At 39.3% G+C, this 16,147-nt stretch overlaps 1 protein-coding gene and 1 non-coding gene across 3 annotated transcripts in view; one reads left to right on the top strand and one right to left on the bottom strand.

Annotated features, from left to right (window-relative positions):
* TSGA10 (testis specific 10) overlaps positions 1-16,147 on the bottom strand; it is a 34,311-nt gene that overhangs the window by 7,147 nt on the left and 11,017 nt on the right. For both annotated transcript variants that reach the window (XM_062628547.1, XM_062628548.1), the window contains 7 exons: positions 10,065-10,219; positions 8,812-8,867; positions 8,422-8,590; positions 6,144-6,254; positions 5,380-5,565; positions 3,162-3,364; positions 2,730-2,838 (listed from right to left, as the gene is read on the bottom strand). In XM_062628547.1, the coding sequence (XP_062484531.1) occupies positions 2,730-2,838; positions 3,162-3,364; positions 5,380-5,565; positions 6,144-6,254; positions 8,422-8,590; positions 8,812-8,867; positions 10,065-10,219 (989 nt within the window). The remainder of the gene's footprint in view (positions 1-2,729; positions 2,839-3,161; positions 3,365-5,379; positions 5,566-6,143; positions 6,255-8,421; positions 8,591-8,811; positions 8,868-10,064; positions 10,220-16,147) is intronic.
* TRNAS-GCU (transfer RNA serine (anticodon GCU)) lies at positions 12,731-12,812 on the top strand. Its single transcript has one exon. It is a non-coding gene; the product is annotated as a tRNA-Ser (tRNA).

The raw sequence follows: 16,147 nt of genomic DNA, 5'->3' as shown, positions 1-16,147 counted from the left end.
AGACAGATTTTATTCTACATACTCATTGTCTCTGTTTTCCCTAAAAGAGAGAAGCTAGCCATGGTTGCTGCAGGTTAAACTCTTAAAAACTGTAAAAATCTCCAGGGAGGAAAAGCCTAATTTTAACATTATTCACTAGTCTGCAAAATAAGGACAATCACTAAAATCGGCAATGATATTAACAGTGTTGATTGCAGTATTCCTGTGCTGTTTGAGTTGGCAAGGCCAGTAGACTGGTTTCTACCTGAAGTGCTGTGAAACTGGTGGATATTTAAGAGACGCTGGACTGCCCAGTGGGAAAGTTGTAAAATGGTAGTCCAGTCATTTTGACTGCAAGGAGTGGGGCTTGGGTATTATATCAATCCATAACTCCTGCATCTGGGTATACAAGGAGGAAGTATGTGGGATCTGATACTACTTTGGAAAACTGACTGAGAGTCACTGTGCTTGGTCACCACAATCAGAACAGGGCAATAAATCAAATCTGCTGTCCCCATGTGAGCCTAAACTGCTTCTGCAGTCAGGAAGATGGGAGGAATGGGGAGGTGCTTTTCCTAACTGGTAAAGAAAAACTCAGACAGATGGATTAAACCTCCTGGTACCACTGTGCTGGTGTTCATTCAAGGCCTGACAGTGTTGGCACTTCCACCTCCTAATCTGAAGTATTACTTCATTCTGCACCAAGGCAGTAAATTAACACAGCTAGCTAAATCAGTGTTAGAACAAGGATATCATCTACCCACTTCGTTAACAATAACAAAAAAAAAAGTCAGTACTCACATCTGCTGCTCCCATTACATACTATCATGATACTGACTTTAATGATAGGTTTTTATCCTCTCTGGCTAATTTTCTGGTTTTCACTTGCCAGTACCAGAAAAATAGATTGGCTGTAAGAAGCCACCTTGATGCTTTAATACCTTTCCTTGTGAGCATGAGAGATAGATACCTGCTCTTGTAAAGCATGACTTTCCAAGGAAAAACAGAAAAGAAATAGAAACCTTGTAACCTTTGCAGGATATTGAAGGGACACTGTTTTGATTTTATGAAAAAGACACACGAGAAAAAAAAAAAGAAAAAGCTCTAGCCTTTCAAAAACAGCTCAATCTAATGTCAGATTTTTATACAAGAACTTTTCAGTCTTTGCTATCTAAGATTTCTGCATACTGTTTTTACAATTGACTTACAGACTGCATAATGGAGCCTAGATTTGTTCTTTCCAAAACAATTCAGGTAATTGTCCTATGCCTGGGTCAGGGCAATCCCAGGCACAGCTACAGGTTGGGCAGAAAAGAGATTCAGAGCAGCCCTGCAGAGAAGGACTTGGGGGTGTTGGTCGATGAGAAAATGAACATGAGCTGGCTTCAGTGTGTGCTTGCAGCCCAGAAAGCCAACCGTATCCTGGGCTGCACCAAAAGGAGTGTGACCAGCAGGTCAAAGGAGGTGATCCTGCCCCTCTACTCTGCTCTCCTGGGACCTCACCTGAGGTATTGTGTGCAGTTCTGGTGTCCTCAACATAAAAAGGACATGGAACTGTTGGAAAAAGTCCAGAGAAGGGCCATGAGGATGATCAGGGGACTGGAGCACCTCCCGTATGAAGACAGGCTGAGGAAGTTGGGGCTGTTCAGCCTGGAGAAGAGAAGGCTGCGTGGAGACCTCAGTAACGCGCCTTAAAACTTAAACAGGATGCTGGAGAGTTTCATTAGGGACTGTAGTGACAGGACAAGGGGTAACGCGTTAAAACTTAAACAGGGGAAGTTTATACTGGATATAAGGAAGAAGTTCTTTATTCTGAGGGTGGTGAGGCACTGGAATGGGTTGCCCAGGGAGGTTGTGAATGCTCCATCCCTGGCGGTGTTCAAGGTCAGGTTGGACAGAGCCTTGGGTGACATGGCTTAGCGTAAGGTGTCCCTGCCCATGGCGGGGGGGTTGGAACTAGATGATCTTAAGGTCCTTTCCAACCCTAACTATTCTATGATTCTATGATTCTATGATATCCTCTTCCCATAAAAAAACACCCCACAAAACAACAAACCAACCAACCAAAACCCACAAAAAACCAACCAAACAACAACAAAAGTAACCCCCAAACAACCCCACAACAACAGCAGCAAGAAAACCCAAACTGACCAGCCCACATTACTTTGGCCATACTGCCATTTGGGAACCATCCCAAACACTTTCTGTGCTTCAAGTAGTACGTGGTAGAATGCTGGCTTCTACTGTCCCAAACCATTACAGTGTACTATCAATTAAACTGTATGGACAAGTGTACATTGTGTGTACCCCTCAAGTCAATGCTCTGACCTGGATTAGTTTACTAGTACAAGTGTAGCCAAAGGTTGCCATTCATATTGTCAAACTAGTAGACAATAAATCACATTTATAGCCAACTAGTCTCCTAGACTTTCACTACAGATCAACAGGCATCAGTATCAGTGAGTGAAGACAGATGAGCATGTTCAGGAAAGCAATCCATCCCATGGTAAATCTATCAGTTCCAGAGGGCAGTTTATCTCAGTGTCTCATTCTGTTGGCTAGAAAAGGAACCTAGACAGCTAATTTAGACAGCTGAACAGACTAAACTTAGTGACGTGAATAGCCTCTGAACACACAGAAGATGTACGGCAAAGCAAAGCCGAACTTTGCTGTTTATCCTACTAATTAGTCTTAATACTGTATTGCTTTTCACCCAATTAGCTGCAGGAAACACAATACAAAACATACACTTGCCTTTCAGTGCGCTCAGTCTCCAGCTGTCTTTTGGTCATATCCAGTTCCAACTCTAGCTGAGCTGCTCTGTTTCTGAGCTGAGTAAAATCTTGACTCTGCACAGCACTGTAAAGCCCATACATTTTAATTAGATAGTAACCATAATCCTCCAGGTATGTTAAGAAATACGATTATCCAAAATTAAAAGGGCAACTGTACCATCCAAATGAGATCAAGAACATTTTTTGAGTGAAATATAACACTACACAGAAAAGTCTGTTAGGGTATAGCTGAGGAATCAGAAGGTTTTGGTATTTTCTGCTTTTAAGGTAACCAACATACACTGGCCATTTGAAAATGCAGTTAGATATAAACCCGTACCTGTTTGCCTATACAATTGGGAAGAATGAAAAAAGAACTCTGCAATATTCTCCTGGTCATTTACTCACAGTGTATCTTCTGCTGCAGAAAGCTGTTCCTTGAGCAACTGAATTGTAGAGTCTTTTTCTTGCTTTGCTATCTGTGACTGAAGCTCTTTCTCACGACTGGACACAAGCAAAGATTCCAGGTTTTTCATAGCTGCTCTTTCATTTCCCAGTTGTTTTCTCAGCAGCTCTATTTCAGAATAGGATGACTCACACTTGCTCTGCAGCTAAACAAAGATTTAAAAGTTTTAGATGTGTTAGTTAAGATCACTGGATATTAGAATAACCTTTAAAAAAAAAAAAAAAAAGGAAAAGAGGAAGTCTGGAATCAGTGACCAAAATTTGCCCTCACTCTAAGATGGATAATTAGTGTTATATTTGCCCTTAGTCAAAATCCTGTGTCAGATTTATAAATTCACATAATGCATATATCTGGATATAAATGCATTTGATACTAATGACGAAATGGTATGAAATATATGGATCAATGGATTCTGTAGACAGTCATTAAAGAAGTTTTACATTTTGCTGAGGCAAAGTGCAGGAAATGACACCTGGTATAACAAACCAATATCTGCATTTTGTGTGTGAACCATTTGTGTGTTCCAACAAAGAAGATATGAGAGAACTCAGGTCATAGGCCAAGGGGAGCAGAGAGAATATTTTTCAATTTCCAAAGCAAAACTCAAAGTTTTTGTGTACTGAACTAAAAGGCTTCTTCAGTCTGAAAGATTCAACTTTCTGTCAATCAAAAATCTAGTTCTTTTGCCGATAAACAGTTTTGATATTCTGCTTTTGTATTTTAGAACAAAAGAATACTGAAAACTGTAGACAGCATAAGTTATAGGAAAATAAACAGTATAAGAAACACTGAAAGAACAATATTATTCAGCATCAGGTTTAGTTTCCATTTTTTAATATATATATATATGCTGCAATCTAGTACTGCAGACTTCTGCATTGGAATATTCTGTAAAATAAAAGCCCTATCTGAAGGTCATACATAGCTGATAAAACTCTGCTGATTGAAAGGTATGAAAAAATTAGCAGCTTTACCTGTGGTGTTTGGAAAAGGCATAAAGGTTAAAAAAGAATGCTAGAAGTCTGTAAAGAACAAGGAACTCAGCTGGAACAGAGGATGGATGGGACAGTGATAGAATCATACTGGAAATATCTAAGTAATCTGAGTATCTGTGAACAATTTTTCAGAGTCTATCCAAGCTGAGTTTTTAAAAATTGCCTATCAGACACGAATTTTGTAGGTTTTGTAAAAAACAAGCTCAACCAAAATTGATTTTCAGGGAAAATTAAGGAAATTTATTAAAGAGATATTGATACTTCCTAAAATAGTCAAGTATTTTAAAGTTCATGTCAAATTTGTTTGCTAATGAACTACTTCAGCTATTCTGCTTGCTTAGCGACTAAATGTAAAATCCGAGATATCTTTCAAGATGATCTAGATGATATTTAAGGTCCCTTCCAACCCAAACCATTCTATGATTCTATGAAATCTCTATTCGAGGCTCACTGTACAAACTAAGACCATGTACCAGTTTTATTATATTTTTTTTAAATATCAATCTGCCACACAATCTTCCTGTGTTGTTTTGCTACTGTTACGTTGTTATTCACTTTCTGAACAGCAGCAGTTTAGTCCCATATGAGTAGCCAATGTGCATGGCTAGCCCTCCTAGCCTACATGATATTTAGGAAGCAGAGATGATCTGCAACAAAAACTGTAACAACTGAAAACCAGATGATAGCTTGTATGTTTTTAATGTATTTCTAAAGCCATGCTGTACATTTCTCTCCGAGTTCTGCAGATTTTCAGGTGGGAAGAGGCTCTTTGGGACATCTAAAGCAGTGAAAAGAAGGTTGAAAATGTAGAAGCAAGAAAAGCAGCGACAGAAATGTAAAGGTGGTAAAGCACTAGGTATGTTTCAGGTATGCTGTGGAGTTGTGTGCAACATTATACCTTCTGTCATTCCACACATGAGAGAATTTTATAATTTATAATGAATATTTATTTCCTTGAAATATGCAACTATTTTTTAAGATTTTTTTTCCAAGTGTGACTAGTGGAGTTCTAGTCATGCCATTAAATAAACTCAAACACTACAGCTTATTGTTGCAAATATCTCTAAATATGAGAAGTGGCATTATTAAACAGTTGCAGGCTTAAAATACTACCAGATCAATTCACTATGATCTATGAACTATGGAAAGAACAATTTCAACTTACTTGCTCCATCACTCTTTCAAGGGAATCCACTTTCTCTTTCAACCTGCAGTTCTCAGACTCTGCACTGATCAGTACCAGTCTAACAGAGCTACAATCTGCTTCTGCTTGATGGCATTTTGCTTCCCAACTTTGTCCTTCTTCACGGGCTTTGTGGTAATTCTCCAAAAGCTCACAGTTCTCTCTCTCCTATTACATAAAGCTTGTTTGTTTAATAATTTACAGTAAGCTTCACAAAATAGGGATATGTATAGATCTACAGGTATGACATGATACTGTATGTTCTCTTTCCACTGAAAACTTTGCCATTTAGCCGAAACATTAAGAGACTTCTCAGGAACCAGTGTTTTGTTCAAGATGGCCCCATTTTAATGCTCAAAAGACATCTGTTAAAAATGACTAGATTAACATTACAAATATGATGTATACAAATATATTGCAGAAATATCTTTTTAAATTAATCCCATTTGGTAATAAAGACAAAAAGAGTTCCAAGTCTCTGCATTATTCACTACCTGCATTTTTAACTTTAATAAACACACACATGCATATATATGTGTGTGTGTATGTATATAAAACCATGATTAAATATACTGCATTACTTGCATGCTGCAAAAACAGCTAAGAAAATGTATTTAATAAATCCATATTAGTAGAATGCAAATAAGTTTTGGCTAGGAAGCAAATTCTTCCAAGGAGTTATTGTTAAATTTTTATTTTTAGTTAAAATAACAGCTTTTATTAAGAGGTTTAATCCATATACTCACTTTAGACTTCAGTACATCCTTCAGCCTGACAATATCTGTGTTTAAATCCCGCGCTTTCAACTTCATATCATCAAGCTCATTTTGGTACTTTGCTAGTTTTTTATACAGTACCTATGAAGAAAGATTTGTTTCATAATGTATAATGTTTGTACCTTTAAAAAAAGAAAAGCATTAGTGCATATCTAATGCCTATGGCTTTATTAACTCATTATTTAAAGGCTACATAAAAACTAAACCATGTGTATTTCTATAAACAAAATTTCCATTTGTCAAAAATATTTTGTTTCTTTGATTTACAAATAATGCTAAATCTTTTTAAGAAGAAGAAAAATGCCAATAAATGAATGTAGCAGTCAAAAAGGAAAATACAGATGGTTTATGTAGGAGCTAGATGGTCATAACAAAAGAGCTTGTCCCATTTAAGGAGCAGGGCTCAGACTCAGCTCCCTCTCTTTTACATGTTACTTTTTCTCAAAAGCCCACATCTGAAAAAGCAGAAGACAGCTAAAAAAAAAAATGAATTACCTAATTAAGTGGTTATCTCCTAATTGGGAGAAATAAAGGCACAAGTATGAGGAGAAGGGACAGAATTTCTCACAACTATTGCTTGAGAATGAGAACAGAAAGAGGAAAAAAACTGCAGAAAGGCTGTCTTGAACTGCTCTGTTCAGAAACTTTTTCTTCCTTACAAAATTACTAGAACACTCAACTGCATGAACTGGGAGAAGGTGTGGAGGGGTTGTGTGTGGAAAAGGCTATGGAGAAACCCCTATTCCTGCTGCAAAAAAAAAAAGCTGTCAGTTTTTGAGAAAGGTACTCTGGAAGTCTCTGAACTTTTCCAGTAAGCCCAAGTGAAGAAACAAGAATGCTGCTTTAAATACTTCAAGTGTCCCCTAAATTAATGGAAGCACCTTGAGGAACAAATACATATTATAGAGACAAGCCTATTAAAAAGTAATTGATCCTGTGAGGCTAAGACTTTTTTGTTTCTAACTGCTTCTAAAAGCACCCAGGCATTACAAAGAAAACCACAAAGCTTTCAAAACTAGGTAAAAGCAACAGGAGGCTGTGTTTTGTAGCAGCCAACCTCATCAGTATCAACTGTGATTCTGACAGAAAGTAAAGAATAGTGATTCCCTGGAGTACCTTTAGTGGCGAAGGCTACTATGAACCTTGACTTTTCTAGGATACTCAAAGAGGCGCCAAAGAGAAATTATTAGTATGTTTGAGAGAATAGTTATTTAGAATGAGAGTTGTCTTACCTAATATTTGCAGTGCAGAATTAGGCACCTGATCTGTGTTAGCTATGCTTCCTCTCTAATGAAGGGAGACAGGTAAAATGAATCACTTTAAAAACTGATGGGATGGGGCGAATCTCCTTCTGGAGGACTTTCCTTCACTTAAAGGGGAGCCTTAATAACTTAAAATTTTTATATACCTAACATCAGGTGAAATTAATTTGCTCCTTCAAAACTGGTTGGTGCTTCTAAAAGAACAGAAAGCCAGAGGAGCATGAAGTATCTTCCCAGACATCCTAAGCAGTAGAATAAGTGCAGAGAAGAAAGACCGAGTATCAGAAAGACTAAATAAAGGCAAGAAGTTGAAGAAAAAAAAGAAAAAAACAGAGCATTACATAGTGATGAACTTTGTACAAGTATTTAAGCTTAAATTCTAGCTGATTGGAAAACACACTGATGCGTAAGTATTGTGTGTGCATGAGGTGGCACTTCAGTTTAAGTATTTTAACTGCTTTCATTAGGAACTGCACTCAGATAAGTACCACAGTAGATAATGTAATACAACCAAATATTTCCAGCATCTTTTATACAAAAGCCACTTTAAAGGAACTTAAATACAATATTATTGCCAAAGTTTTGAATCTTATTAGAATGTATACTGTGTTCAATTATTAGCAAGTCAAATTCAAAAGCTTTTAAATAATCTAGGCCACTGACAGTGCAGTATGAGAAATACTCTCTTCCTTCTTTATAGTACTTTTCCTTATAAGTAATAGTCATAACTGCCACATTGGTTTTACCTGAAGACCAAAAAAAGCATTAATTAGCTGTTCCTCAGATAAACATCCAAACCATCCCGTAAGAATAGCTGGTCCTCATTATACAAGTGAGCTGATCAATAAGGGGGAAATCAGAGTTTGATAAATGAGCTTAAAAACTAGTTTGCAGATTTATTTCTGATGAGGGGCCAGCAATTCTATGCAGTACTTTAAAAATGCACCATTTTCCTTTTTAGTCAAGGGTTCTCTGTACAAATATACCTGATTTTCTTGCTTAATACTAGAAAGATGCTCTTGTAACCTGTCATTCTCCTGAGCTAATGAGTCTCTGTTCTTGTTAGCCTGCGCAAGTTCTTTGGTGGTTTCTTGTAGCTGTTGATCCAAAGTCGTAATATCTTTCTCACAGATACAAAGTGCTTCAGAAGATTTTCTATACAGCAAATAAAAAAATCCTTCAGGTATGACAATACTGCCCAACCTAATACAAATGATAGCTCTTCCATTGGTTAAGTTTGCAAATCATGCAACAAAGCTGTAACACTTTAATTTTTAATAAGTAAAAAATATTTATACATTAGCACATCCTATGATTCAGTTTTTGAGCTAATAAGTTATTCAAAATTTGATAATGGTCTTACAGTTCATCCTTACTTTATGGAACGCTCCAACTCAGAAATCAGAATCTTGAAATCTGCAATTATTTTCTCCTTGAAAAGAAATACAAAATTAAAATAAAACGTTTCCCACTCCTCAGTATAAAATGGAAAAAAATATAAAATAATATTATTTCTATTTCCTTTTATTCAGCTAGCTGATTAATTTAACTAGTGCAAAATGGACTGTGGTTCTCTAAGTTTCATCATGTATTGTTTAGAGCTGAAAATTCCAATCATCTAGTGTGGCAAATAAAGGAACAAATATTATCTTCTGCAGAGTATAATGGTCTTAATTAATTTTTTTAATCCTTTGTGATTGTAAAGGTAGCACTTGGCTCACACTCCCAAAACTAAATAATGCCTTCTGCCTATTAGATGTGTTATCACAACTTTTCTACAATGAATAAACTACCAAACTCTGGTAGTTTGCAAATGATAAAACAAGAATTCCATCACAAAGTTTATTACTTACTCCCTTGCCTTTGGATACAGATATTAAAAGAAACATAGACAGGCTAAGGAAATGTCTTCCACTGAAGACACAGGGGAGGTGAGACAGCCATCTCTTCTCTAAAATGGACACCATTTCACAATTTACAGCTCTAAAAATACGAAGTCAGTGCTTATGGAAATATGATTTTAGCCTGTCCTGCTATATCTTTTCTGACTTTATCAGCGCAAATTCTTGAGTTAACAGTTGAAACAGTTAATAATTGTTAATAATTACCTTCTTTATTTTATCCTAAATCAATATCCAGGTGACTTTAGCTGAAGTGAAAAATAATGTTTCAGAACTAAGAACTTACCAGCTTCATTACATAGTTTGAAATCACACTGTGCAATATACCTTAAGGTGAAGGGAATGTAATTCAGGTGCTTCTTCAGTGACAACAAAGGCAATATTATCTAGCACCCCGCATATTTAACATCAGTGGACCCCAAAGATGAATTTAGGCTAAATTTTATGATAAAATATTTATTGGCTAATTTACTCTTCTCCACTTCAGAAAAAAGGAATTGAAGTCTCTTCTCTTGATAAGCATAAACCATACAAAACACCAAATATGAGATGACCAACACTGCTCAAACCTACTGCTGTTGAAGTCAGTGTAAGTTTTATTGTTGTCTTGAAACTGGAGCAGAACTAGGTCAGCACTGAGCACTGTTGTAGATGACAATATAAGTGTGATGACTCAACAGATCCTTTACCCATTTACTTTTTGTGACTGTTTACATGTTAGAACATACTTTAGTTGCCAGGCTTTCCTCAAAAGTAGCAATCTTTTTTCTTCCTTCTTCCACACAGCCTTGCAAAGATGCCTTCTCTTTAGTGAGTTGCGCAACTGTTCCTTTCAAAGCACAGATCTCTTCTTGTTGTACAAGACTTTGTCTTGAAAAGTTACCTGGAAACAATCAGAAAGATCTCGTTTGTATTAATTCAACCCATTCGAAATAAAAATTCTTTTGGTACACTTCTAAAGTATAAAAGACCATGGCAATATCTCCCCTTCAAGAAAACACTGAAGCATGTACCTTTTAAAAATGCGCAAGTAATCCAACTGATATTAAATTACTTGGCTCAAAAAAAAAATCATCTATCTAAACAGCAAATTTTTAGGTCATTAAAAATAACTTTCTTGGATATTAATAAAGGCTTAAACAGAATTACTATAAGACAGAAGCAATATGCAGACTACAGCATACAGACTGATGAAGTAAGAGAGATTGATATCCTGATATTAGCTACTTTTTTCTTAAATAATATTTTTATTCATACAAACTTCATGTAAAAGTGAGAGTAATGCAATTATAAGTTTTAACACCACTTAAAATTGGAAAGATAATAATGAAAAAAGCAATCTACTCATTACAAAATCAATTCCAAAAGATGTCTCTCCCTGTCTTCATTCAGCTAATAAGGTGTTACACACTACATTTACCTTTAAATGGTTAGAGAATCAATCCTTATTTGATCTACATGCATTGCATTCACAGAGGAGAACTACTGAAACCCTTCTTACCGTGAACCTTACATCTCATAAAAATCATGCAGGCTGCAAATTACTTTTTAAATATCAGTGTAATCAGGCTCATTGAATGATACTTGTTAACCGCTTCCAGGAGATAAAACATCAGAAGTAAAATGATCTGTAGCTCAGCCTTTCAGGTACATCATAGCATATATTCACATTCTATTTTTTCCACAGAAGCTTTTCGTGTTTCAAAACACAAGATGAAATGCACTCAAATTTCCACCTTGTATTTTTGGATGTATGGCTCTGGAACCTGCTAAGAAGACAGTGTTCAAACCTAGCTCTAAAGAAAATTCTGATGGAGCAGCTAATCCTGGAAACCACTTCCAGGCACATTAAAGACAAGAAAATCATCAGTAGTAGTCAGCATGGCTTCACCCAGCAGAAGAGATCAATTGACAAATTTCTGTGATGAAATGACTGGCCTAGCAGATGAAGGGAGGGCAGTGGATGTTGTCTACCTTGAGTTCAGTAGGACTTCTGACACTCCCATAAGATACTCAGAGATGAGCTGTTGACATATGGGCTGTATGAGGAGACAGTGAGGTGGATTCAAAACTATCTGAACAGCCAGGCCCAGAGGTTGGTTATCAGTGGCACAAAGTCTAGTTGGCAGGTGGTCACTAGTGGTATGCCCCAGGTGTTAATGCTGGGTCCAGTCCTGTTTTACATCTTCATTGATGATCTCGATGATGGGACAGAGAGTACCATCAGGAATTTTGCTGATGACAGAAAATTGTGATGAGTGGCTGATACACTGAAGGGTCATACTGCCATCCAGAGGGACCTTGACATGCTGGAGAAACAGGCTGACAGGAATATCAAAGTTCAAAAAGGGAAGTGCAAAATCCTGCACCTGGGGAGGAAACAACCCCAGGCACCACTACACACTGGGGGCCACCCAGCTGGACAGCAGCTTGGCAGGAAACCTGGGAGTCCTGGTGGACACCAAATTGAACATGAGCCACCAATGTGCCCTGGGTGCAAATAAGATGAATAGTATCCTGGGCTCCATTAGGGAAAGTATTACCAGTTGGTCAAGGTAGTATCTGTACTCAGCTCTATGAGATACATCTGGAGTGATGGTTCCAGCTCTGGTCTCCCCAGTACAACATGGACATACTGGAGAGAGTCCAGCAAAGGACCATAAAGATGAACGAGGGACTGGAGCATCTTGCTTATGAGGAAAACCTGAGACAGCTGGAAGTGGTTAGCCTGGAGAAGGCTTAGGAGGGAGGTCTTATACATAAATACCTGACAGGAGAGTGCAAACAGAGCAGAGCTAGGCTCTTTTCAGCTCAGTGACTCATTGCATAAGCAATGGGCACAAACTGGAACACAGGAGGTTCCCTCTGAATATTAGGAAACACTTTATTTTTATCTCTGAGGTTGACCAAGCACTGGAACAGGTTGCCCAGGGAGGTTATGGAGTCTCCTTCCTTGGAGATATTCAAAAGTCATCTGGACAGGAGCAACTGGCTGTAGGTGGCCCTGCTTGTAAAGGGAGGTTAGACAAGGTGACCTTCAGAAGTGCCTTCCCAACCTCAACTATTCTGTGATTCTAAGCAAGGGTGTTGTCATGGTTTCAGCACAGCCACCAACCCAGAACCAAACAGCTGCTCGCTCATTACCCCTTTCCTTCCCCCGCTCCTGGAGGGATAGGGAGGAGAATCAAAAGAATGTAACTCCCATGGGTTGAGATAAGAACAGTCCAGTAACTAAGGTATAACACAAATCACTGCTGCTACCGCCAATAGTAATAATGATAAGGGAAATAACAAGGGAAGAGAATACAACTGCCCACCACCCACCAACCGATACCCAGCCCGACCCGAGCAGTGATCTAGCCCTTCCGGGTAACTGCCCCAGTTTATATACTGGGACGAGGTGGCTGAGTGGTGAAGGCGATGGACTGCTAATCCATTGTGCTTTGCCTGTGTGGGTTCGTATCCCATCCTCATCGCCAAACAAGCTCAAAGTCCAGTTGTAGGAGAACGTAGGGTAGTCAAGCTTCCAAGACTACAGACACATCCAAGTGAGGTGCTGCATGTGGCAGTCTGCCATTCTTTACTGGACATGACATGCTGTGGTATGGAATATCTCTTTGGCTAGTTTGGGTCAGGTGTCCCGTCTCTGCTTCCTCCCGGCTTCCCCTCCTCCCTGGTAGAGCATGAGACTCAGAAAGTCCTTGGTCAGAGTAAACATTACTGAGCAACAACTAAGAACATCGGTGTTATCAGCATTGTTTTCAGGCTGAGAGTCAAAACCACATCACAGCACCAGCTACTAAGGAGAAAAATGACTGCATCTGCTGAACCCAGGACAGGTGTGTTATCACCATTTTACAGAAAAGCAATGCAGGCTCTAAGATCAATTGAAAGCACTATGACTATTTTGGATGCCCAAACTGTGACCAACACTTTAAGGATAAAAAGTATTACATTTCAAAAAACCACAACTATGGACTGCTGTCACAGCTGTGAGTGCTCAGCATTCCTGAAAATGAATAACCAAAGTATCAAATCAGGCACTCCGAAAATAGGTCATATACATAGTTAGTGAGCAATTCTGAAAAGCTGAATGTGCATCACCCCAAAATTCTAATGTATAGACAGCAATATCATTAAATACTGCATTGTAGTATTTAACAGTTTAAACAGTATGTGCTTTCTCTTTCTGCAATTACCTGTTTTATTCACTGTATTCTCAGCTAAGGAGAAGATCTGACAGACAAGCTTGCTTCACTAGACAACACTGATTTACTCCCTACAAAATTCTGCAAAAGTTGGTGCAAAGGCTCCTATAGAAAAATACCACATGATAGCGTAATTAAAAACAGTACCATAAGTTAAAAACAAACAACCAAACACCCAAATTTGGGTTTATTTATTAAGTAGTACAGACAACCGTAAGACTCACACTCCAAACTTCTTAGTGTTTGTCTTGGAAATAAGTTACATGTGTGAAAAACAAAAAGCATAATTTGGATTCCTATTACGTGTCACATAGAAGACAACCATGGGGGGACTATACTGCTGTACACATTAATTTGCTGACAAAAGAAGGTGACACAGGACTGGAAATCCCTAGTTCCATTCCAGAGTCCAAAATGGGAGAATGTTCTCTAGTAGACACACACAATTTCTTTCCATCTTAGAACCATATTTTCCAATTCTACCTATCCAAGAAGATATTATTAGCTGCTCATGCTTTGTCTTCATTTTGGACAGCCCTAAGCCTTAAGGTTTCTCATCCTAAACTCCTTCCCTACTAATACAAGACTCCTAAAACCATGTTTTCCATCTCAAGCTCCTTTTTCTTCCAATCTTTCTCCTGCTTTCAGCATTATTGTTCAAGTTCTAAATATTTTGTATTGTTCAAGTCCTACATAGTCTGTGTGTATTCTACCCACAAGTTCTAATCACACTTTGTGTTCATAGCTCCAGGTCCTACCCAAAATCTCTGAATTAGTCATCCAACTGCGAAAATCTTTCCAGTCTCTCTACACACTTCATATTAGCTCTCCTTACTGGATGTCTCTGATCCTTCTTCACTCCTTCCCCTCACTTCATTAATTTGCAGTCTCTGACTTCCCGCATTGCCCCAGCTTTCCCTGGTGCCACATCTACACTCTGTTTTTCAATTTACTAACTTCCAGTCTCGCTGTTTCATACTTACAGTCTCTTGTGGCAACCAACCTTCCTTGCTGCAAATTCCTGTCTACCTCTGTCCTGGGTTCAGTCCAGGACAAGCCAATATCCCTATTCTTCACTTGTCTCCTGGCTCTTTAACTTCGCTTCACCTACCTATTTCACTAGAAATGCCTGGCAAAAGCTTGGCGCAGATTCTCCTGGAAGGCATGCTAAGGCACATGAAAACCAACAAGGTGCTTGGTGACAGCCAGCATGGCTTCACTAAGGGGAAATCCTGCCTGACCAATTTGGTGGCCTTCTGTGATGGGGCTACAGAACTGATGGACAGGGGTAGAGCAGTTGATGTCATCTACCTGGACTTGTGCAAAGCGTTCGACACTGTCCCACATGGCATCCTTGTCTCTAAATTGGAGAGACATCAACTTGATGGATGGACCACTCGGTGGATGAAGAACTGGCTGGATGGCCGCACACAAAGAGTTGTGGTCAATGGCTCAATGTCCACCTGGAGACCAGTAACGAGTGGTGTCCCTCAGGGATCGGTGTTGGGACCAGTCCTGTTCAACATCTTTGTCGCTGACATGGACAGTGGGATTGTGCCCTCAGCAAGTTTGCTGATGACATCAAGCTGTGTGGTTCAGCTGATACACTGGAGGGAAGGAATGCCATCCAGAGGGACCTCGACACGCTTGTGAGGTGGGCTGATGCCAACCTCATGAAGTTTGACCATGCCAAGTGCAAGGTCCTACAGCTGGGTCAGAGCAATCCCAGGCACAGCTACAGGTTGGGCAGAGAAGAGATTCAGAGCAGCCCTGCGGAGAAGGACTTGGGGGTGGTGCTTGATGAGAAAATGAACATGAGCAGGCAGTGTGTGCTCGCAGCCCAGAAAGCCAACCGTATCCTGGGCTGCATCAAAAGGAGTGTGACCAGCAGGTCAAAGGAGGTGATCCTGCCCCTCTACTCTGCTCTCGTGAGACCTCACCTGGAGTATTGTGTGCAGTTCTGGTGTCCTCAACATAAAAAGGACATGGAACTGTTGGAACAAGTCCAGAGAAGGGCCACGAGGATGATCAGGGGACTGGAGCACCTCCCGTATGAAGACAGGCTGAGGAAGTTGGGGCTGTTCAGCCTGGAGAAGAGAAGGCTGCGTGGAGACCTCATAGCAGCCTTCCAGTATCTGAAGGGGGTCTATAGGGATGCTGGGGATGGACTCTTCATTAGAGACTGTAGTGATAGGACAAGGGGTAACGGGTTAAAACTTAAACAGATTGGATATAAGGAGGACATTCTTTCCTGTTAGGGTGGTGAGGCACTGGAATGGGTTGCCCAGGGAGGTTGTGAATGCTCCATCCCTGGCAGTGTTCAAGGCCAGGTTGGACAAAGCCTTGGGTGTGATGGTTTAGTGTGAGGTGTCCCTGCCCATGGCAGGGGGTTTGGAACTAGATGATCTTAAGGTCCTTTCCAACCCTAACTATTCTATGATTCTATGATTATGTGGCCCTATCCAAATTTTAATCTCCATATCCTCTCCTTACTTATACTGCAGTTGAAACCTCCTCACTTTCTTTTCTCAGTACATTCTCTCCCCACACCTACACTGTAGTTCCACTCCTTCAGCATCTTCCACTGTTACTCCTGTAGTCAC

This window comes from Pezoporus occidentalis, unplaced genomic scaffold (genome assembly GCF_034315485.1).
Source record: "Pezoporus occidentalis ecotype Australia unplaced genomic scaffold, CSIRO_AGI_Poc_V1 ctg32, whole genome shotgun sequence".
NCBI lineage: Eukaryota > Metazoa > Chordata > Aves > Psittaciformes > Psittacidae > Pezoporus > Pezoporus occidentalis.
This window is presented reverse-complemented; position numbering and strand designations above follow the sequence as displayed.